Source organism: Triplophysa rosa, linkage group LG21 (genome assembly GCF_024868665.1).
Source record: "Triplophysa rosa linkage group LG21, Trosa_1v2, whole genome shotgun sequence".
NCBI classification, from domain to species: domain Eukaryota; kingdom Metazoa; phylum Chordata; class Actinopteri; order Cypriniformes; family Nemacheilidae; genus Triplophysa; species Triplophysa rosa.
Window position 1 is genome coordinate 1,543,218 of NC_079910.1, and position 24,230 is coordinate 1,567,447.

Sequence of the window (24,230 nt, forward strand, 5' to 3'; positions counted from 1 at the left end):
CACTCGCAACATAACAAACACACAACCACACGAGCTCCAGTGAGCGCACACGCCTCTATACCATTACAATATAACACACAAACCTCAACACAACCACAACACAACACACCCACACCGCTGAACACACACACCTATATAAACTTACAACATAAAACGCACACCAACACACTCACACCATATAACACACATTCTTCATTACGCTCACAATATAACACACACACCTCTACACAACCACAAAATAACACACACACCAACACACCTGCACCGTTGAACACACACACCTCTACACAACCACAATATAACACACACACCAACACACTCACACCATATAACACACATTCTTCATTACGCTCACAATATAACACACACACCTCTACACAACCACAAAATAACACACACACCAACACACCTGCACCGTTGAACACACACACCTCTACACAACCACAATATAACACACACACCAACACACTCACACCATATAACACACATTCTTCATTACGCTCACAATATAACACACACACCTCTACACAACCACAAAATAACACACACACCAACACACCTGCACCGTTGAACACACACACCTCTACACAACCACAATATAACACACACACCAACACACTCACACCATATAACACACATTCTTCCTTACGCTCACAATATAACACACACACCTCTACACAACCACAAAATAACACACACACCAACACACCTGCACCATTGAACACACACACCTCTACACAACCACAATATAACACACACACCAACACACTCACACCATATAACACACATTCTTCCTTACGCTCACAATATGACACACACACCTCTACACAACCACAATATACCACACACACTTCCATACACTCACAATATAACACACACACCTCTACACAACCACAGAATAACACACACACCAACACACCCGTACCGTTGAACACACACACCTCTACGCAACCACAATACACCACACACACTTCCATACACTCACAATATAACACACACACCACACACACCTCTACACAACCACAGAATAACACACACACCAACACACCCGCACCGTTGAACACACACACCTCCATACAGTCACAATACAACACACACACCAATACACTTGAACCATTCAACACTTACACACCATACAACAAACACACATCTAAAGACACACACACAAGTTCACCTTTTAATACACACTCAAACACACAATCATTGATTGACACTCAGACATCTCAGTCACACACTTCTACACAAACTGTTCCCTTCACTCTCTCACTCGCACCTAATCCAGTGAGCGCACACACATTACACACTCACACCCCCAACACACACAAACACAACACTCACACGCATCTCAAACCCTCTCCGGCTCCTCGCCGATCTCTCTCAGACCTCTTCCCATCCCAGAAGCCCACAGAGGCTTCGGTGTCAGTGACCCAGAGACAGCGCGACACGTTTCATCTGTCGGGAGATCTTCTCAAACCGCCGAACCGTGCCGAAGATCTTCCCGGAGGAGAGAGACCGGAGCGCGTGCCCAGACAGAACACATCTGAGCTGGGTCTGCTGCTGGGTCTCTCCGCCGCTCTGGGCATGGCCATCGCCGCCGGTCTCAGGTACCTGCAGAGAAAACACTGCCGCAAACGGACCGCCGTCTCGCTTAATGACCGTCGCCATGACAACAGAGGCATCATCCACGTGCAAGAGTGTGGGGACCTGGTGCAGGTGCGCAAAATCCGACAAAACAGTTTCCTGCTGCTGCAGGCCGAGTATGATCTCATAACACCGACAGGAGACTGAAAACACGCACATATACTGTAAACACATGCATGACATTTATAAACAGAGACAAAAAAGCAGAGAACGCTTTCGCATTAAATGGATAGTTCACCCAAAAATGAAAATCTGTCATCGTTTATGTCATTCCAAACCCTCTCGGAACACAAAAGAAGATATTTCGAAGAACCTTGAACCCCTCTGACTTCCATCATATGAATACAAAACCACTGGGACATTTCTCGAAATATCTTATTTAGTGTTCCACTGAAGAAAGAGTCAGATATACAACCACATGAGGGGGAATAAATGATGACAATTTTGATTTTCCGGTGGAAATAAAATATCATTCATGTTTAGCAATCAAAAATGTTGCAATGTTGTCTTTGTTATGAATTTAATAGTTTAGAAAGTGTTGAACATGTCTTGACATCTATATTTTTTCGTTTTTAATAACAGTTAATAACGGAGTTTAATTATTTTTCATATTCTGCTCATTTTTATGTTATCAGAGCTATCTACAGAATATGGTAACACTACATAAATGGCTCATTCATAATATTTAGTTAACATGACCTATAGTGAGCAATATACTGGACTATTTTATGGCTTTTACAATTTTTTTGTTTAATGTTAGTTAATACAAGCTGTTTATTTTGTTAATTCATTGTGAATTAACAAATATTATTTTTTGTATTAATAAATGCTGAAATTAACATGAACTAAGGTTAATAAATGTTGTGTAAGTTTTGTTTCTTTATAGTTTATGACGAAAAACTGTACATTGTTACCAAATATATTTGTTACTTAACACATAAATATGTTTGTGTAGCTGTTAGTGTATGTCTCTATATTAATGTTGAAGCTTTTTGACAAAATAATACATGTATAAATCTGTGTTTAATAAACAGTTTGCCTGTTTATGGATAAGGCATTTACTGTATTCATATGTAGGGTCATGCGATCTGTCAAAATGAGTTTGAGTACACAAAACCACACTGAAACAGAGAATTTATGACAATATTTATTGTCTCCAGTAACTTAACATCACACGGGATGTTTGGTCTCACCTGAAACTACTGACCTTTGAGTTTGACAAAACTGCAAAGCTTTCCACCAAAATAAACAACCGATAGAAGTCGATAATAGCTAAATGATTATATAATACTCTTTCATTGTTAAGTACTGTGAATATTTTTATATTGACAGTGCATTTAATAGATTTTCCTTACATCTTTCTACTGCAAAAATAACCAAGGCCCGATTTAGCCACATTAATACTTCCCGCAAGTTTAAAAAACAAAAATAATCTCTTCTAAGAAGGTCTGAGTGCGGCTGCAGTAAGAAAAGATTTCACATTTCATATAAAAATATACATTCAGGTTTGTTTATAAAAAGGCTGATGGAATCATCTGTGGATGCGAGGCTGTCGAGGTTCTGCGGCGATGATTTAAGGCACTTGATCCTGCCGTCACGAGAGCGCAACGCTACGGTTTGGTCTCTTTCTTTTTCCTGGGCTGGTTTGGCTCAGCCACGTTTTACACAACGTTCAGTGTGGTTCATACGGGTGTCAGGGTCTGTAAACACACAAAAAAAATGAATCATGAATCTACTGTATCTCATTTTTATGTGCCTTCTGTAAATACCCGTTCACACCAAGAACAGTTCTGAGTTTAGGTTAACTATACTAAAAAGAAGTAAAATAGATTTATTTTCAAGTGATTTTTAGCTGATGAGCAATAAAACAACCAATTTAACCCATTATCATTTAAAGGGCCGGCACATTTAAAAATGTGAAACAGCAGCACGCAAACTTAGAATAAATATAATGTTATCGTCCTTTAGTGTGAAAGGTATAGTTATCATTATTTATGTGAACGGGCACGGTGGCTTCTTTTTTACAAATTCAAGTAAATCTTTCATTTATCTCAGTAATAAAAATTTTAATTCTAGTAAAAAAAGTTGATTGGCGCTCGACTCAAAGTGAGCCCAAATGATTCAAACTATGAATTAAAGTGAGAGACATAATAATGACAGCGTCAGATGTGTTTGACCTCTGAAGTGCTCATGGTTTGATCATGTGACTTCTTTATAACAACAGGAGAGGTGTGTGTAGGAGTGTTCAAGCCCGTGTGTTACCTTCTGTCTGGCAGTCATCCATGTTTTAATGGAAGGCAGTAAGATGCTGCCCAGCAGGATCTGAGCGGGATGATATATCAACAGAGGCACTGAGATCAGAGACAGATGCTCGTAACCCTCAAACACGATCTTCAGCATGGGGATTCCTACACACAAATTGTATTAAACACCTTTAAACCTTAACTACACTGAAAATAATTACAATACAATGAACACCCGTGTGTTTTACCCAATGTGAGTGATTTGTGTGTGGCACAAAAGATGATGGCCACAGAGTCAGCTGCTGTGAATCCAGAGGATTTTCTACAAACATCACAAAGACACAACATTTTCAACTATACACTGTGAGACTGATAAGCCATTGTGTGTGTGTGTGTGTGTGTGTGTGTGTGCCTCTCACCTTGTAGACATAATAAATATCAGAGACATGAAGCTCAACTGAATGGTAAAAACTGAAAAGGAAAGAAAGAAAGCGAGATTATTGTCTTATTTCAGAAAGCAAGAAAATGCCACGATAAGAGTCTTTGAATCGTACTGATGAAGACGACGAGGAGCAGACTCAGACGGTCCAGCTCTATGTTGGGGTTGGAGAAGGTGTCACAGAAGGTGGTGTAGATGATCATGAGCAGAACGACGCTGCTCACCGTCCCGAACGGAGGTTTCCGGCGGTCCAGACACTCCCTTAGAAACCTCCTGCATGCCTAACACACACACACACAGTACACATCAACACGGAGGGTTTCATATCACGGCGACGACCTATCATTGACTTCTACTATTCAACCAAACACACACACACACACACATACAGTACACATCAACACGGAGGGTTTCATATCACGGCGACGACCTATCATTGACTTCTACTATTCAACCAAATACTTTAAGATCCTCTAGTGCTGGTCTTTTAGAATATCGCACAGTCAATCTTATGCGATCTGGTGGTACCTCATTTACTTATTATGCTCCAAAAATGTGGAATTGTTTGCCAAATGAAGTGAGAGAATCGCCAAGTATTTAAACTTTTAAAAAGAGGCTCAAGACATATCTTTTTAAAATCTCCTATGATAAAAGTGGTTAGAGCTGCGTTTAATCCTTGTCTTAATTGTTACTTTTTTCTTTTATTTACATTATTTTTTATAAAATTTTTATAAATTATATTATGTCATTTGTAATACATTACTGTTTTAGCACCTGTGAAGCACTTTGAGTTACATTTCATGTATGAAAAGTGCTAAATACATAAATGTTTCTTTATTATTATAAATAAAAAAATACAGCTCTGTTATATTTATGAAGTCAAACATCATTGGTTGTCACAACTTGTGACCAAATGTCTTTGATTTTAATGGCTCCAAAATCTTAATACAACAAAAGAAGTGATTTTATCACTGGATCGGATCAGAACTCACATGAACACACACACTTTAGATGAGCATTACACACACACTAACCTGTCCGACTATGAGCGGAACGACCACAGTCATGAAGAGCTGAGAGAAGATGGATGAGAACGGGACAGACGAGGAGGAGCCCAACTACACAAACACACACACACACACACACACACAATAGAAGAAAAAAAAATTCACTTACACACAATAAATCATAGAAATAAACAGTTTCCTCTCTCACACAGACACCAGAGATACAATTACAGTTACAACACAATATCACGGCTTATTGGTGTGTGTGCGTGTTCACATTGAACATTACTGATAATAAAGAAAAAAGTTTGTCCTCACAAACACCAGCAGAAGTAGAGGAGTGACCACAATCCCCTGCAGACAGAGAACACAACCCTCAGGTCACATGACACACATTCTGTCTTACACCGTGATACCTTTAACCCTCCGTATGATCACACTTACCAGAAAACTCCCAAATGCAGAGTTAAAAATGGCTGCAGCCTGTAGAGAACAATAATACATTGATTTAACTTTAAGGTTTGTCCACTATAGAGTTGTGACGGATTGTGTTTGTACAGTTGTGATGCAGCGTGCCTGTTTTGATGAGATGTGTTTGTAAAGTTACTGTGATATTTTACCTCATTTCCTCCCACAGCTTTAGTCAGAATGACAGCCGAGGAGACAGGAGGGGGCATACACGCAACCGTCTGCAAGCTGACACACACACACACACACACACACACACACACACACACCTTAATGACCAATAAAAACACTCACTGTGCACTCAATTCTCTTACTTTCCATTGTATTTGCACACACTGAAGTGCATAATGCTCTTCTTAAACGCCGACCCCACCCTGTCCTTCCCTCTGCGTCATTACACAACTGGAAATGTGTGTCAACGTTGAATGTTTCAACAACAATGAAACAAGATCACCACTTGTAATTGTTTTATTCGTGTATTTCCACTCTGCGAGTGTATGTGTGAGGGTTTCAGCTGAATGTGACGACTTAAACACACAGAGGACCTCTGAGAGCAGTTCGTCAACACAGACTCCATTCAGTTGAGCGCTGAACAGGTAGAGAGAGAGAGAGAGAGAGAGAGAGAGAGAGAGATGTAGACGTACCCCTTCAGAAGCCAGACGTTGATCGCAGTGAGTGCCAGAACTTTAAGAAGGAGCCAAATGGCGACGGGGAAAAACACAAGTGTGAACGTCTGGACAAAGAAATGCAACTTGACGTGCATCAACGCACTAGCTAACTCCTGAAAGAGAGAGCGGGATTCATTTAAACAAATACTAGAATCATCTCGAAAAATACCTGAAGAGGCATCAGTCTCACCTCTGTTTTTAAAGACAACCCACTGTTAAAGAAAATAACAGATACTGCCACATAGGTAATGGTGAGCTCTGGCCGAAGAGGACCTGAAGGAGAACAGGACGAACAGCCTTTTAATGCAAAGAATGAGGGCTTTGCATCAGATATAAACTTAAAAGAGGATTATCAATTTTGAAAATGTTTGATATAGTTAAAGTATAGCAGCCATGTTTTTGGCAGATTGGTTATCATTTGTATAACCACAGTTTTACTACAAATACCATGATTTAACTACAGTGACCATTGCTTTTTTTCATAGATAACTTTCAGAATTGTAATAATTTATGATTATTTAGACAGGTATTATGATGACAACATGGTGTTCTATGCATTTCCTCATCTATCCTCAAACCTTTGAAACTTTGTCAAACACCGAGTCTGTCTCAGATCCGGGTGTTGCAACGTGTCACTACAGCCGCCACAGGTGAGCGCAACACACCCATCAACCTGTTGCCTCTATAAACCAGCTTTATCTGGACCAAATAACACATTTAATCAAATCCAATACGTACTTTCGAACAGATCTAGTCAGTCGTAGTGTTATATAAATGATATCGTATGTACTAAACTTTGCATGAAAAGTCTGAACCCATCCCACTCACATTTGTAAACGTTTTAATCAAGCTTAGATTGTCAAAGCACAAATAATAAAGTATTAATAACGCGTATTCTAACCCTGTTTTCAAATACACAAACACCAAAATTATTATTAACAAAACTAATTACGTTATAATTTAGTTGTTTATGCATATGACCACTATTCTAGAGGAAGGCAAAACAAGAACTGTTTCGCTTGAATAAAGTAATTCTTTATTATGTAAGCATGGTCGAAAACTATTAAAGCTTTTTTTAAATAGTTTTATTAGCACCAGATGTCTAACGTTACCAGTAAGATTTTTATCAGTCTCACCTCCTTTCACCCCCACAGACGGCTCGAGCTTGGCGCACGTGATCACGAGCAAAATACCGATGATGAACCATTCTTTACGCGCGCGAGCGATCAAACCCATCGCCCATCAAACCTGACCGGACCCGACCCGCGTCCAAAACCGACGTGTGGAGCATTACAGTCCGCCAGCAGAGAGCACCGACTCAACGTGCCTCACTTCGCGATCATTTCCGGACACATGTGCGTTACCGTAACGACCCGTGTCATTGCGCATAACATTTGCGTATTTTTGAAGCCTCGTAAACTTTTGCAAAGAGTTCAAACAAAATCATTTTGATTCGTCATTTTATGGTTACAAGCGATCTGTGGTTGAACGGTACATGATGTTTTTATAACAATAATTGTAAGGGAGGATTTATTCATCATAATTCCGTGACTGGACCATGACGGAAGTTTATGAAGGATCTTCAGGATATCACTGTACCGTAACGACACGTAGTAGTGCGCACTAACACGCACGCATTAAGCAACAGGTAAGTCATTGGCCCCTGTATTGAAATGCAAATCTTAGAAATATCAGAAAATTTGGAAAACAAGATAAACAACTTAAGTTCGGTGACTAAAAAGCAACATGCATGCAACAACCCGTCGCTATGGGTGAGAGCGAGTAATACGTTTTTATTTAAATTTTTAATCCACGTATTCATATGCACTATTTTTTTCAATAAGTGATAACTACTAACTATTCAGTAAATATGTGTGCGTGCCCGTGTTATTAATGTATTTTACCGGTAGATGGCGGTCGCGTATCGTGAATCTCACACAAGCTAAACTTTAAACAAGTGTTAAAACTTTTAACATGCTCTAACCATACCCAATGTAGTCCATATTTATATATGCTTTACCATCTCTACATCTCAGTACTATCTCAGCACTTTTTAAGACTTGCTTGTGTTGAATCATTTACAAGTCATTTTCATAAATGTATTTGATAAATAAATGCATGCAAATATATGAGCATAAACTATACATTTTGACCAGCGTACTTGGCACTATCAACATTGCGTGTGTACATAGCAAAAGTAGATCGTTCTGTGGGTGGGTGAGTGAGTGAGTGGGTGTGGCAGTGTGAACACGCTCTTGTTTTATCATAGTTGTCAGATGGAGTGTAGAACGACAAGTAGACTGACATTTGTGAAATGAAATGGGCATGAGTTAACCTCAGGCGTTTGGGTCTAAATAATAATATGTAATGTTTTAAATGAGGTATTTTATTAAACTAGGTTATGGTTACGTGATACTTGCTACGTATCTCAGCGTTTAGGTGGATTATGATGGACCGAGTTTTTTTTCATAAACAAATATTTTTATAGAAATTTACGTTTACACAGCTCTTAAATTAATAGATAGAAAGTGTAGTATACAACGTCTCCAAAAAGACAAAGAAGGGTAGGTTTCTGAACACATGCGTTAGAGTGGGAGGGCTAGTTTCAGATTAGGAGTTAGAGTGGGACGGCTGGTTTCTGAATAGCGTCATTGATGACGTACTGTCGTGAAGATGGCGGAAGTTCGTTTCCCGAACTGAGCCGGAGTCGCTCCGTAATTCTTTAATAAACTATTTCAGGACGGACCGGTTCGGATTTTCGTCAAAGTCTTTACGGACCCGCTGACAGATTCGGGTGAGAAACAGATAAATGATCCAGAAATGTGTCTGTGTTGTGGATTAGTGCCGTATAATGACAGCGAGAGACGCGTGTTGACAGCTCGATCAATCACTTTCACTGTATAAATCTCATATACACATGTCTTAAATGTTATAATAACCATTATTATACAGATTATTATTCTCATCTGTCTAAAGGTGTATCTCTAGTTTACATGATTAAAATGATCCTTTCATATCAGCACGTACACACGTGACATGTTTTTTTATCAGACGTTCAGACGGACATGAACTTCTTCATGTCTTGGTTTTGGTTTTGATCATTTGAATGTTTCCCAGTTGAACAGGTATTTCCTGAACCTTATATAAATGTACTGTAGAAAACATAGTTTCGTAGCTAATGTAGTACTGTGAAACCATAGTAAACAAGTATTTTTACTTGTTTTTCTGTATGAATTTGCTAACAATGGCATTATGGGAGAAACCACCCATATGATGACCAGGGTAAATGTTTGTATATCTTTGTCAAAGAAACCCTTACGAAAGTTAACCATTGGTGAACGATAGTAACCAAAGTTATTTGGTTTTATTTGGAGTAAACCCGTTGTTACAACGATCTCACCACAATAACCGTAATAATAGTTAAGTTTTATGTACTAAATCTATGCTTTACAAATGGTCACCAATCTGCCAAAATACCATGTTGACTAAACTTTTACTATTATAAAACCACGATTAATGTTCCAAAAGAAGGTTTTTATATAATTTGGCAAGGAAAGCATTATTGCGAAAAGTACCATATGAAAGTTTACTAAAGTCACCCATCATCACAAAGAGAAATTGTTTTAATTTCATGATTTAAACACCCAAATATCTCACATAGTTTTATCACCAAATTGTTTTAAATTAATCTGGATTGCCACAAAAAAAGCCATGACATTTGTCTATCGATCACTGTACCATGGTATTGTTGACAACTTTATGTCTAAAAGCATACAGTGTAAAAGATGTATGGAATGTGATTTTCATTAAACCCAAGTAGCAGTGTTTTTAGAGGGATCTATATGGTAGGTTTTTGTAAGCATTCATCATATTTAATGGGGATGTATGGAAGTGTTTATGTTAAAGGTGTGTAAGATGTGCAGTCAGACCCTGACCGTGAGCTCTGACAGGTTGTAGATGAGATAATAGAATGGAGATGTTGTGTAGTACAGATGGTGTCAATCCCATCATCACTTTGTCAACAGGTGGAGACACCAACGATTGAACAACTTTATACGGGAAGTTTGAGCCACGATTTTACCGTGATGTACTATGGTAATCCCATAATATTAAATACCATGGTATTATATCGTACTGTAGCAGTTTTTATAGTAACCACACATTTACCTCGGTCGCACCACAATAACCATAGCTTAACCATGGTATTTTTAGTAAAAGAGTAGTTAGTTTAATATGTCTGTGAGTTTTTCTTGTTGAGTTGAGGTAGCTTACATCACCTTTGAGAGAGAATGTGATCGTCTCTTTGGTTTTCTGAGTTCAGGTGTGTGTGTGTGTGTGTGTGTGTGTGTGTGTGCGTGTGCGTGTGTGTGTGTGTGTGTGTGTGTTATGACCGCTGATCTGGAAGCTCATAGATGTGATAAAAGTGTTTAGCTCCTGTGGTTTCGCGTGTTTATTTGTGTCTCTGGGTTCGGCCTGCCGGCTGTTATCGTGGCGCGACACACGATCGGTGTTGAATTATTAACCGAGCCACAGATCAGCTCAAGTGAAAGTTTACTCGGATCTCTCTGATATCTCTCCCTCAACCGCCAGCTTCCCGTGACATTGTGTGTGATTTTCAATGAAGCTTTGTGACTTGACTCGAGAAGTTATCGAACCCAGACGATGTGATCCAAGGGTCTCTTCAACATGAGACGATGAAAATGAACTTTATTAAATGAAGGTTCAGAGCTAGAGAATGTGATTATATTAAATGTGTGGTCTAGTTTACATTTGAACAATTTTTGTAGTGAATTTGCATTGTCTACGTTTTGAGTTTATGATGTTTGTCTCTCTTATGCTATTTAATAATAAAGATAAATATGATTAATCTAAATAGATATATTTGTTTTCTCTTTTACTGTTTATTTGTCAAGGAGGACCCGGACATGTATGAATCTAGTGTTGAGGTGTGGCTTCTGTGTATTCGAATCTATGCTATTAATGAGACAAAGGGTTTCATGAAAGAACAATCTCATTTGTTTTTGATCTTTGATCAGACGTGTTTTCCTGAAAGTGAAGGTGTTTGTTGTTTCAGATTAAATAACTGTGAAAATCTCTTTATAAATCTAATTCCATAATAGCAGTTCTTGTTTGTAAAAATTGTTACTCTTTAACAAAGTAAATGGACCGTCTGCAAAAGTTCTTTAATATTGCCAGCTCCGTTCAGATTCCACATTGTGTTTACGAGTTCCCAGACAACTACAGTAAACACTTGTGAGGTTTGTGTGGTTTAAGTCATTCACACAAGTAAACTGCTTGACTTCCTCGAGCACAACTTTGTGTTTCACTTTCACATTTCCCAGGTTGTGACGTAAGATCTCGGATTGATTGATTTACAGTTCAGTTTTCATTTTCGGTCTTTTATTGGTCATTCTCATCTGTCAGCGGGCGTTGTGTTTGTCTGGTTTTATAGTTTTGTATGTTTTTGTTTGTGTTGCAGGTCTCAGTGTAGTTCATGCTATGGCCTGTGGTGGCGCTAAAGTGGGCCCGGCTAATGGCTTCCCTATGAAAGCACAGCTTCAGATCACAGGTGTGTCACCTGCACACACGTCTGCATGTGTTTAATATATGTTCATGAGCAGCCAGACGTCTGATTGCTGAAATAACCACTGTAAATAAATATGGGGAAAATCTCTCATGATAAAATGTAATGGTGCTGGTATAAAACCATATAAACAGAAGATTATAGAAGTGATGCCCTTTCAAATGTGATGTCTGAAACAACATCAACTCACCACACAAATTAGTGATACAGAAAATTAAACTTAAAAAAAAGAAAGAAATGGATTCAAATGTTCGTATCACCTGGTTTATTTACAGTAAAGTTTAGTCTAGAATTAAAGAGTTCATTTGCAAAAAACAGATAACTTTTTATCTTTTTAAATGTAAAAAATCTTGTTTTTTATTGTGCATTTCAAGAAATATCAGTCAAAGTGGAGTTGGGTTGTTTTGATTAAGTAATAATAACTAAAATTAAATAAAACACAATTAAAAACATGATATTTGTTGAAAAGTTATCTGTTTTTGCAAATATCATATTATGTTTTATCGCCAGGCTGTGTGTTGCATGATACGTGCAAACCTACGTCGTGGGGATGAAATGTTCCCACAAACAGTGGTTTTTTGACCTCGTGGTGGAGACATTTTTGGTCCCCATGAGGAAAACAGCTTATGAATCAAATGTTTTTCAAATGTAAAAGTGCCGAAAGTTTTCTGTGAGGGTTGAAGGTTCGGTTTAGGGAAGAGAAAATAGAGTTTGTGCATAGCTTTGTGTCATTATGTCCGACAAGTTTGTATGTGTGTGCATGTAGTGATTTCGGCCAAACTGAAGGATAATAAGAAGAACTGGTTCGGTCCCAGTCCGTATGTTGAGGTGTGTGTGGACGGTCAGTCCAAGAAGACGGAGAAATGCACGAACACACTCTCACCCCGATGGAAGCAGCCGCTCACCGTGTAAGTGTTTAGTTCTCATTCACACCAATGACACGTGTGCTTTTATTTAACACACATACACACTCTTTCATTTGGCTTTTATCTTCTCAACGTGAAGCGATTGTTAAGAAACAATCAGGAGTGATATCATCGGATGGTTTTATACGACAGATGTCACCGGTTTTATTGTCATAGTTGATTTGAAAGGATTTGTTCAGATTGTTTGTGGTACACACATGAATGACATGAGTAGATTGTAGAGATGATCAGACGATATCCACCTAGCGGATGAGACACGTTTATCAGATCTGACTGGACTTCTGTACGGTTTCTGTTGTATGTTTATAATGTTATTTGTGTTGTGTTTTTGCGTCAGGATTGTCACTCCGTTCAGCAAACTGATCTTCCGTGTTTGGAGTCATCAGACACTGAAATCTGACATTCTGCTGGGCGTGGCCACGCTCGATGTCAGCGAGACGCTCAAATCTAACGACATGAAGAGTGAGTTTGAATGAATGAACATATCGCTGCTGTCCTTCTGAAATCTTGCATCTCCGTATTTTGTGATTTTTTTTGCCAGAAATCATCATCATTAGTCCTCCTTTATGTGTGTCACTGGGTTTTGCAAATATCTAACCAATAAAAAGTATTAACAATGCTTGTCCATTTTGACAACACCATATGTAATAATTTAAAAATGTCTATTTTCTGAAAAACTGCAATTTGGACATACAAGGTTTCAGACGGACAGTGACGATATTCACAAAATATGATTCACAAATGCATAATATTCACAACATCTAGTTTTTGCAGTTATGAATCTGCATCTTCTGTATCATTTCTTTGCATTGGTAAGAAAGACAATATATAAGTTATATATAATATCAACCCTTTATATAACAGTCCTCACCGAAATGCAGTGAGCAAACAAACACAGCTGAACTTCGTGTGGGCATGCTCTTTTTCTCGCTCTCCCTGGTTGACGTGTGGGCATGCTCTTTTATCTCGCTCTCGTGGGTTGATGGAGAAATGTCCAATAAGGGACTAAGAAAAGTTGTTACGTTAGGGGATTTCATGATAGAAAAAAACCTATACGAACGCTGGGGGAGTGTATCGAGCACAGAATAACTACGTCATAGGTCCAGCTCGTTGCATAATGCATGAAACACTGTTAAACCCCACCTTTAAAAGAATCATATTTCAGTATGTTTTGTTGAGAGTCTGCATTCATAATATTAACATTTGCAAAAAAACATTGGGACACATGTGCATTCGTCACACAACTTCACCTGTGTGTCATTACATTGAATAGAATCTTGAAAGATCGGAGTTTATTTATTTATGATTCAAATCTGCTGATGTAGCTTTTTATTCAGGTTATTAGTTTTCCACAAACTATGTTTTAAAAAACAAATGAATGTATGTGACCGTGTATCTATGATATGATTGAACTTTGTGATGTAACACACACACACACACACACCATTAGAGCTGAAGACAGGTCTCAACAATAATAATGGCCCGGGGTCATTGTGAGAGAGTTTTTAGATCAGTAGACGGAATGTCACAAGACTGCATTCCCAGCACATAAAAATACAGAAAAAAATCAGACACAAAGACACGTTGCTAAAATACTGTCACATGACATCCTGTGTAATTGAATTAAACAGCTGATAGGTGTGTGTGTGTGTTAGACACTGTCTGTGCATCTCTTCATTCAGAACACAAACAGAAAACAAGTAGATGAGTGAAACACACACCTCCAGATTTTCTCAAGCACCTCTCTCTTGTGTTTGTTGTTCTCCGACAGTCTGCGAGGTTGTGCAGTCACTGCAGCTCTGCGCAGACAGAGATCAGACCGATATTGTTGGCGATCTGTCCGTGTGTTTAGACGGCCTGCAGGTGGATGCAGAGGTGTTCCTGTCAGCAGAGGCCAACAACCAAAGTCAGTCTCTGTCATCTTCTGTCACGCATGTACGCTTCATCAAGTTATTCACATCACTGTTTGTTTTCTAGGCACTTTAAATGGGGAATCGGATCCTATGGACGACTCCAGTCAGAGGTACACGTGCATTCTTCTCACAGAAAATATATGAACGGCAGTAGCTCGGTGGTCTACCTCCAACCCTTGGTTATTGTGTTGTTTGTTAATGTCGACTGGTTTTGTATTGTTGACTCTGTGGAGTTTGTCTAACGGCATGACTCGTGTCTGATTCTCTGTGTAGGAGCAGAGACTCATCCCCATCATTGAGAGATGCTTCAGAACGTCCGTCCGCCCCAAACGGCCAGGTCAACGGGATGGACTCGCCCTCGCGGTCCGCCAGAGGGTCACGACCCCCGAGACCCTCTCGACCTCCGCCTATAGCCCCACGTAGGCCCTCGTCTTCACCAGGTGACATGCACGTGTTGTCACGTCTGGTCAGTCGTGTTCGGAGACCGTTTGTGATCTTACAGTAGGGATGTTTTATATTTCCAGCTCTCTCTACTGGCTCATATCCTGACGGCAGCGATTCGTCCCGTTCGGACACTCCGGTTCGTAACCCACCAGGGGGCGGAGCCTCAGACTCGAGTCCGGCCCCTACTCATGAGCAGCCTGGTCGAACAGGCCTCAGTGTTGGCCCCGCCCCCAGCACGATTCCCAGCGTGGGCACCCCTGGACCTTTGCCACCGGGGTAAATATGACAAATGATTGAAATATGTATAAGTGATTATTTTGACCCTCACAGTTTTGCCGTAGCTCTGTAAAATCTGTATGATTAATAATATAGCAGGAGGTCATCATGTTTGTGACATTGTTTCATCTGTGTGCGTTTGTAGTTGGGAGCAGCGTGTTGATCAGACCGGTCGTATGTATTTTGTCGATCATGTTGAAAAGAGGACGACATGGGAGAGACCAGAGGCTTTACCAGCAGGGTAAGAATCCCACGGCCCTTAAGAAATATGCTTTGTGTTAATGGGTTTGAACCCTTGCGATATGCACATTTGCAATATTTCAATGATTTCCATATATCTGATGTATTTCATGGGCTGAAACAGCTTTTGGTGCAGAATGCAGAATGCTGTTGTTTTTTACAAACGGAACCTCAATCCATCTCTGGCTCTTTTGCAGTTGGGAGAGGCGGGTGGACCCCATGGGTCGGGTTTACTTTGTGGACCACATCACCAGAAGCACCACGTGGCAGCGGCCCACCGTGGAGACGGTGCGTAACTATGAGCAATGGCAGCACCAGCGCAGTCAGCTGCAGGGAGCCATGCAACAGTTCAACCAGAGATTCATATTTGGGGTGAGGAAATTATATTTATACATTACATGACATTATTACACAGATCTCTGGAATTCTTGATTCTGATTGGTCAGTCGCAAATTCTGAGGTTATTCCCCACTAACAACTGCTAAAATGATTTTATTTTATTTTTTAATATTTTTTTTACTTTATTTTTACGTTATTATTTGATTTGATTTTTGTTTACTTTATTTATTTATTTGATTTGATTAGATTTGATTATTTTATGTTATTTTAGTTTTGATGTGAGAAAAACATACCTTAAAGGAACAATAGGGGGTTTTCAGGAGGATCTATTGACAGAAATGCAATATAATATACAAAACTATTTCTTCAGAGGTGTATGAAGCACCTTACGTAATGAACCGTTATGTTTGTAATACCTTAGAATAAGCTGTTTATAGTATCTACATCCAGAGCGGGCCTACATACATTGAATTCGCCGCCATGTTTTGTACGGCAGCCCTAAACGGACAAACGACTCTATAACGCGCGTTTCCTCTTCCTCTCCGCTGCGGTATCGTGGTGAAACGGATTGCGGATGAGACTGCTGATATTAGATATTAATAATCTTTTATTAGAATGATCTTTCTTGGTCTATAAACACCATGCGCTGTGCTGTGTTTGACCTTTTCTGTTTTTCTCCTGTAAAGCTGCTCTGGAACAATGCACACTGAAAAGCGCTATATAAATAAATAGAATTGAATTAACTACTGTTTGCATACGGTGTTTTCATATATAATGTTATATTATACCCACTGTTTGCATGTTTGACTGTGTGTTATCTTGTTAAAGAACATTAAAGCAGTACAGCATGAATGAATAAACTGTGTTGTTGTTGTGCAGTTACAGGAGCAGTGCTCAGCCAATCAGAATAAAGAGTTTGATCCTCTGGGTCCTCTGCCACATGGATGGGGTGAGATACAGACTCTTTTCTTTAGCGTCCCACTTTTATTACCCTGCTAACCTTATTATCTGCACCTGCGACTAAAATTAGCCACAACATCCTTCAGTGTCCCCATTTAACAAATGAGAGGCGCGCCGTCTGAGTAAACCAGCTGCTGAAAATGTCTCGCCCGCCCAAAATAGCTCTGGAAGTTTGCAAAGGTTTAATCACATCTCGCTTTCATTATTTCCTAATGTCATCCTGGTTTTCTTTCCTCTTTTGTCTCTCTCTCTCTCTCTCAGAGAAGAGAACCGACTCTACTGGAAGAGTTTACTACGTTCATCACCCGACCCGGGCAACGCAGTGGGAGGATCCGCGCACTCAAGGGTCAGAACTGTTTTCAGTCGGACTGTTGTCTAGTCAATTCCTCGACTCCTCGGGTCTCCCCGTGGCACAAGATCTTCAGGTGTGAGTGATGCTTTTATAAACAGACTCTTATGAAAATTTGTCTGTGCAGTCTGCTGAATGACAAGCCTCTGCCTGAGGGCTGGGAGATGAGGTTCACCGTCGATGGCATTCCCTACTTCGTAGATCACACCCGGAGATCCACCACCTACATCGACCCGCGGACTGGAAAATCCTCTCTGTGAGTGGAAAGCACCTGACACACACACACACGCACACGCCCTTCTCAGTCTGCCAACCCTAGAATGAGATTTATTACGGTGTGAGGTCATCAGCAGTGCGGGTCTTCAGTGTCACGTGATGACGTCATCAGCAGCAGCAGCAGCGACGCTCTTCTGTGTCACGTGATGATGTCATGACTCCTCTGATGTAACACTTGTCGGATGAGGAATTTCGTGAATTGTTTTTTGGACGATTCTGGATTGATCTGAGTGCCGTTCATCATTTGAGCGTTGAGTCACTCGGATGTCTTTCAGACGGCCAGCGTGTGTTACATGACACACAAACACACTGTGAGTTATCAGACGCATAGCAGGAAAAACCGGTTTTGTGTGTGAAACTGCTCAAGGAAACACAACACACCCGTGCGTCAGCCCATGTTTTGATTCATCCACACGAAGTGTTTTCATGATACACATAATGATCCAGACTTCACAGGATTGTTAAAGACCTGCTGCTGTTGATGTGATAATATCCAAGAATCGGCCCAAATCCACCCAAAAAAACATGAACTCAGCGTTTCCTGTTTCATAATAAAAGCTCAAGGAATTTCATTTGGCGTTAAAGGCACAATATGGATTGTTTGGAACGCTAGATGGCGCACTTTCGAAACAACAACAAAAGGAGAAGCTAATTGGCGTTATGTAGGAGAGTGGAATTATGTTTTTTTGGGTGGGGGGGTTTCCTTCCCAAAGAGTAATCGTGATCCATAATAACAGAACAACAGATGCTGTATAACCACTGTTGCCGTAGTTTCTTCAAGCGGAAACTGACTCTTTACACTCTTTACAGTACATTTTAAATGATTGATTATCGAACTGAGTAAGTAGTTTAATGGATGGCTTAGATTCTGGTTGTGTAATTGTGTGATTTGTTTTGCTGTGTTTCAGTGAGAACGGTCCTCAGATCACATACGTTCGAGACTTCAAAGCCAAAGTTCAGTACTTCAGATTCTGGTGTCAGGTGAGTCTTGTCATTATCAATGTCTTTGATTTTCTTTTTTATTTCTTTGGAAACCTTTTCTGAAAACCCTTTTTTTAAATTTGTTTAATCTCTCATCGTAGCAATTGGCAATGCCGCAGCACATTAAGATCACGGTCAGCCGTAAGACTCTGTTTGAAGACTCGTTCCAGCAGGTTTGATTCATTATTGATCTTTGACCTCTGACCTCTGGTGAATCAGAGCGGTGAAACGATCGTCCTCTCTCTCTGCAGATCATGAGCTTCAACGCGCAAGATCTACGCCGGAGACTGTGGATCATCTTCCCTGGAGAGGAGGGGCTTGATTATGGGGGCGTGGCCAGGCAGGTTCACTATTATAGAAAATAAAGAGCAGTTACTCAAAACTGTAATGTGTTTTTCAGTCTTTAATATTTTTTTGGTGCAGGGAATGGTTCTTCTTGTTATCCCACGAGGTGCTGAACCCCATGTACTGTCTGTTTGAGTACGCGGGGAAGGACAACTACTGCCTCCAGATAAACCCCGCCTCCTCCATCAACCCGGACCACCTCAAATACTTCAAGTTCATCGGCCGTTTCATCGCCATGGTAACGTTTCCGTGTTTGGATTGTGAGATTGCATTTCATGAGATTGTGTGGGAAAAAATAAGGATTAAGATCAAGATAACATGTTATCTTGTATGTTAAAGTCCCAGTGAAATTAAAAATTACAATTCCTATTTTTTCATGAAATATTGCTGTTTTTATTGTAAATAGCTTACCAATGTGGGTCATACTTGTTTTAAAATTCATGTGCCCTTATAATCTTCGGTTAAAATCTGAAAATGCACTTACGTCCTGTAGTGACTAAACATCTTAAATGACGTACATTAGACGGCTTGGGCGGAGCATTCGTTATCTGCTCCCCTTCAACTGTCAGTCTGCTGCCAGTTCCATTTCAGAATGCAATGGCTGCTTTTATACATCCAATCAAATCGCAGAGAAAGACGAAAGCCACGCCCACTAGTTTTCTCATATCACTCAGAAATGCGTCAAAATACACAAGTAAAAACGATCGCAACTTACGGTTCACGGGGACTTTAAACATGATAGTGTCAGAAGTGGGATGTGATGTTAGACTTTATATCCTTCTCTGTGGTGATTCCTCTAGGCTTTGTTTCACGGTAAGTTCATCGACACGGGCTTCTCTTTGCCGTTCTACAAGCGGATCTTGAACAAGCCTTTGGCTCTGAAAGATCTGGAGTCTATCGATCCAGAGTTCTACAACTCGCTCATCTGGATCAAGTCAGTTTACTTAGTTTTTTAGGAATTTTAGAAAATTACAACTTAAATTTGTGTTTGTGTCAAAGGTACAATAACTTGTGTGTGTTATAGGGATAATAACATCGAGGAGTGTGGGCTGGAGATGTTTTTTTCTGTGGATAAGGAGATTCTGGGTGAGGTGACGACTCATGATCTAAAGCCGGATGGAGGGAATATCCAAGTGACGGAGGAGAACAAGGAGGAGTACATCAGGTGTGCCTCTGTCTCATAATGAAACGCACGTTTTTCACTGTCGTCTGGTGTGTAATGTCTGTTCTGTGTGTGTTCAGACTGGTAGCAGAATGGAGGTTGTCTCGTGGAGTTGAGGAACAGACTCAAGCTTTCTTCGAGGGTTTCAACGAAGTTCTTCCTCAGCAGTATCTGCAGTATTTTGATGCCAAAGAGCTGGAGGTGATGAGCTCGCTCTGCTGATATATACCGTCGTGTATCTCTCCCAGGGATTGTATAGGAAACTTCACATCACATAAAACACTGTGTGGGTTCTGTTACGCAGTACGTTTTCTGTTGTTGTAGGTGATGTTGTGTGGAATGCAGGAAATTGATTTGAGCGACTGGCAGAAGAACACCATTTACCGACATTACACAAACAACAGTAAACAGATCATCTGGTTCTGGCAGGTAACGCAACCTTCATCTTCTTTAACAAACTCTTCATCATCTCTCTCTCTGTCTCTCTTCGTGTCTCTCTTTCTCTGAGAGTTTGAGTTTGGTGTCAACATTTAAACGTTGTGTTAGATCAAGCTTAAAATAGCAATTTATGATACTAGGTCAAATAAAATAGTTGGAGTTTAGAATTGATGTATCTTTTATTTAGTGAAATCCAGAAGTTTAGTTGATCTGATGTAATATAAAGCCACAGACGATCTCGTGGCTGTAGAAATGATTTGTTGCTGTAAAGGGGCATCGTGTGACGTCATTGAGTGCGTTTACATGCACAGTCTTACTCTGATTATGGTTTATAAGCTGACAACAAGTAAGGTCATGTAAATGCGTAAGACAGTTTTCTTTTAGCGGGGAAAGCTCATAAACGGCGTGATCAAAAACCGCTCGGCAGAGGTCTTTTTTTTGGCCATTACTGCGATTTCGCGCTGCATGTAAACGCCTTTACCGGTTTTCTCTCAGTTTTGTTTATGTGCGCATGTCTGACAGCGCAATAGTAAAAGTAAAATAATGCATAAATGTCTGAATATTGCAGTCGATGTAGAAACTGCAAAATGAAAAACTATTGTTGCATATGCAGGTACTGCGGACATGAGATGAGATATAAAAATACAGCTTCGGGACGATTTCCCGCGGCATTTTTAATGACTAAACAGACTATCGACGGTGACGTCACTGCACGAGAGAAACCTGGCTAGTCTCACATTTCTATGTTAACACGGTTTTCTGCTTAGCTAGTTTATTGATATGCATGTAAACACGTGAGAACAGGTTTCTTTTATAAGCTGATTTTTGACAGATATCCGTTTATTTTGTGCGTGTAAACACACTCATTGATAGTAAAACAAAGCAATAAGCCCCGCGAAGCATTAGGCTATAGTGCGTATATAAATACTATATAAAAATGCACTTTAGCCTAATGCTTCTCGAGGCTTATTGCTTTTATAAAACAGTTATTCCTTACACCGGACGCGACGAAAGACAATAGAACTCTTTTGAACCCGTTATAATTTTGTCCGCACTGGATGCGGCGCGACAGTCCCATTAGAACAAGTCGTTAGGGCTGTCACGATGATGAAATAATTGCAATTATGGCGAATAATTGTCTGTTTTATGGCTTTGACAATATCTTTTAAGGACAATTAATTTATTAAATGAAGAGATATACTTCAGAAATGTGAAAATTTTGTAAATAACTAATATTACTTTCTATAAAGTGACCTTAAAGGAGTAGTTCACTTCAAAATTTGCCCCCATTTACTTTTCATAGTCATTTCTATTGCTACTATGGAAAGTCAAGGGGGGCACATTTTGAAGTGAACTACCCCTTTAACAGAGAAGACTTGAGTCTTGAGCGCTAAAACTAGATATGAGGGTCTTGCTGTGTGGATGCAGCAAGTAAAAAAAAAAAATCCACACAAAACATACAAAACAAAAACAACTCAAATGATAGACAAAGGTCATTTATGTGTAACAGTGAGTGCAGATCAAGGCCGGTGGATGTAAAATGCAGCAGATACTGCAGATCACCCTTGTTTTCAAAGGATTCACAATAATTGCGGTTATCTGAAGTAATTGCGATCATGTCAAATAATTGCGATGAGACGATGACTTAAAACTAGCGACAGCCCTACAAGCCCGGTCGCATCCGGTGAAGACACGGTGGTATGTGTAGCAAGGCCAAGAAACACAGATGCAACAACAGTGTCACGGTGATACTGCGTAATGCGTCACTCATGCGGGTATTTTATAACGGCTCAGAATGCGGCTCAACCAATCAGAATCAAGGAGCAGATATTGAAATGTCAATTTCTCGCTCTCATTCTCTCTGTGTAGTTTATTAAAGAGATGGACAACGAGAAGCGTATGAGACTCCTGCAGTTTGTCACTGGTACCTGTCGTCTGCCTGTCGGAGGTTTTGCCGATCTGATGGGTGAGTCTCCCTCTCTCTGTGGTTCTCTGTCACCCGTTGAAGTGTTTAACACTGTTGATGTGAAGTTATTCATTACAGTCTAGTTTTATGTAGTGTAGATCTGATCACGTTTTATGGCTGATGCGTTTGTTTACAGGCAGTAATGGGCCGCAGAAGTTCTGCATCGAGAAGGTCGGCAAGGAGAACTGGCTTCCCCGGAGTCACACGTGGTATTGATTCTACATAAATCTGATTTATTCGTCACTTTTGTATATATTAGGGTGTCTGTCGCATGGTTTCTATTGTTTTGCAGTATGCTTAGTGAAACTTCATTGGTTGCATCGCTGTACAATACACATCAGATATTTTCGTGTGATATATGTTACGATCCCATTCGTCTCTTTGTCTTGCTGTAGTTTTAATCGTCTGGACCTGCCGACGTACAGAAGTTACGAGCAGATGAAGGAGAAGCTCATGTTCGCCATCGAGGAGACGGAAGGTTTTGGACAGGAGTAAAACGCACGCACACAGACAGAGAGGACGGACTCACGAACTCTGGTTATAAAGCCACGCTTGTGTTTGTGAGACAAACATCCATCCCTCAATGATGCAGCACACGGGTGCATTATGGGAAAGTGGGTTTCGTACACTCGCCTGTCACTTGCTATTCATTTCCGCATTACCCGTGAAATGAGAAGAATGGTATGGATGAGATTGAATACGTGTGCAAGACGACACATATGAGTGTGAGAGGTGTGTGAATGTGTTTCTATGTTCTCCTTGTGCCTTGATTTCCACTGGCATCCAGAAAACTGGCATTCAGCACAGTGATATGGAAGCGTAGCTCTGTTTAAACGGCAGAAGATGCCACGCTTTGTTTTTCAGAAGTGACCGTTCTTCACATTAGAGCTTTGATAAGGAAAATCAAATCCTGTTTATATCACAAGATTGAAAAAGAGGATTTTGGAATGATTGCAGGAGCTCGATTTGACAGTGGACTGTGACGCTGACTATAAAACCCTCAAGTAATAATGTGAGTTTGGAGGGGTCTCAGAGTTCAGTATTTATTCAAATCGAGACCCTAGTTATATAGGGCGTCTTCTGAAAATTGTGAAGATCTAAACCACTGGCACAGCGCAGTGAATTATGGGGAATACCGTCACTTGAATGACTGTTCAGGATCTTTTTGATTTTCGGAATATAACTTCTTAATATTTATGTAAACCCATAACAATATAAGGACTAATGAAATCCTGGGAAGATGGTTGATAATGTGACATCTGTCGTTCTTTCTACTGATCCGTGTAAACGAAACCTCTTTCCCGCTGTACTGTAAACGAACTGAAAACTGTACATGCTGTGAATACTTGCTCTTCTCTGTTAGATTAAAACTACATCAAAAATGATTTTAGTATTAAGCAGAAGCGACCGCTTTCAGGGTTGTTTCGAACATGATTTACTAGAGTTGATTTGTATGTATAGTCAAATGTGTGAAAGATGCTCATCAGTTGAATAAATAATTATGTGGAACCATGTTTCGCGTTTGTGGTTTTTTGCAAAGCGGTTGTAGTTTGTAATGCAAGACA

The 24,230-nt window shown here is 40.0% G+C and overlaps 3 protein-coding genes across 3 annotated transcripts in view; 2 read left to right on the forward strand and 1 right to left on the reverse strand.

Annotated features, from left to right (window-relative positions):
* LOC130572024 (reelin domain-containing protein 1-like) overlaps positions 1-2,562 on the forward strand; it is a 4,066-nt gene extending 1,504 nt beyond the window's left edge. Inside the window, exon 5 of the mRNA XM_057363428.1 lies at positions 1-2,562. This exon is cut by the window's left edge and continues 86 nt beyond it. Within this exon, the coding sequence (XP_057219411.1) occupies positions 1-1,788 (1,788 nt within the window). The 3' untranslated portion in view covers positions 1,789-2,562.
* Positions 2,563-2,774: 212 nt separating this feature from the next.
* On the reverse strand, positions 2,775-7,813 carry slc10a7 (solute carrier family 10 member 7). The gene is made up of 12 exons (XM_057363436.1): positions 7,603-7,813; positions 6,657-6,739; positions 6,443-6,579; positions 5,951-6,026; positions 5,775-5,813; positions 5,649-5,684; positions 5,358-5,441; positions 4,439-4,604; positions 4,304-4,355; positions 4,133-4,206; positions 3,904-4,049; positions 2,775-3,341 (listed from the first exon to the last, which is right to left on the reverse strand). Exons 1-12 carry the CDS (start codon positions 7,700-7,702, stop codon positions 3,324-3,326), a joined length of 1,011 nt encoding a protein of 336 aa, XP_057219419.1. The 5' UTR covers positions 7,703-7,813; the 3' UTR covers positions 2,775-3,323.
* Positions 7,814-9,102: 1,289 nt separating this feature from the next.
* itchb (itchy E3 ubiquitin protein ligase b) lies at positions 9,103-24,173 on the forward strand. Its single transcript, XM_057363427.1, has 24 exons — positions 9,103-9,260; positions 11,946-12,035; positions 12,817-12,958; positions 13,314-13,438; positions 14,748-14,882; positions 14,954-14,999; positions 15,163-15,329; positions 15,414-15,609; positions 15,755-15,850; positions 16,047-16,221; positions 17,068-17,137; positions 17,410-17,494; positions 17,625-17,753; positions 18,682-18,754; positions 18,856-18,927; positions 19,006-19,094; positions 19,178-19,337; positions 19,900-20,033; positions 20,124-20,264; positions 20,342-20,462; positions 20,586-20,690; positions 22,569-22,665; positions 22,802-22,874; positions 23,061-24,173. Exons 2-24 carry the CDS (start codon positions 11,966-11,968, stop codon positions 23,158-23,160), a joined length of 2,601 nt encoding a protein of 866 aa, XP_057219410.1. The 5' UTR covers positions 9,103-9,260; positions 11,946-11,965; the 3' UTR covers positions 23,161-24,173.
* Positions 24,174-24,230: the final 57 nt, after the last annotated feature.

Excerpts from the sequence above, each read along its gene's own strand:
- slc10a7 (XM_057363436.1), bottom strand. The coding sequence starts at position 7,702 with ATGGGTTTGATCGCTCGCGCGCGTAAAGAATGGTTCATCATCGGTATT. Across the intron at positions 5,685-5,774 it reads CTGCATTTGGGAGTTTTCTG|GGGATTGTGGTCACTCCTCT; the intron begins GTAAGTGTGATC and ends CTCTGTCTGCAG. Across the intron at positions 4,207-4,303 it reads ATATTTATTATGTCTACAAG|AAAATCCTCTGGATTCACAG; the intron begins GTGAGAGGCACA and ends TGATGTTTGTAG.
- itchb (XM_057363427.1), top strand. The coding sequence starts at position 11,966 with ATGGCCTGTGGTGGCGCTAAAGTGGGCCCGGCTAATGGCTTCCCTATG. Across the intron at positions 17,495-17,624 it reads GAGGATCCGCGCACTCAAGG|TCTGCTGAATGACAAGCCTC; the intron begins GTCAGAACTGTT and ends TTGTCTGTGCAG. Across the intron at positions 22,666-22,801 it reads AGGTTTTGCCGATCTGATGG|GCAGTAATGGGCCGCAGAAG; the intron begins GTGAGTCTCCCT and ends GTTTGTTTACAG.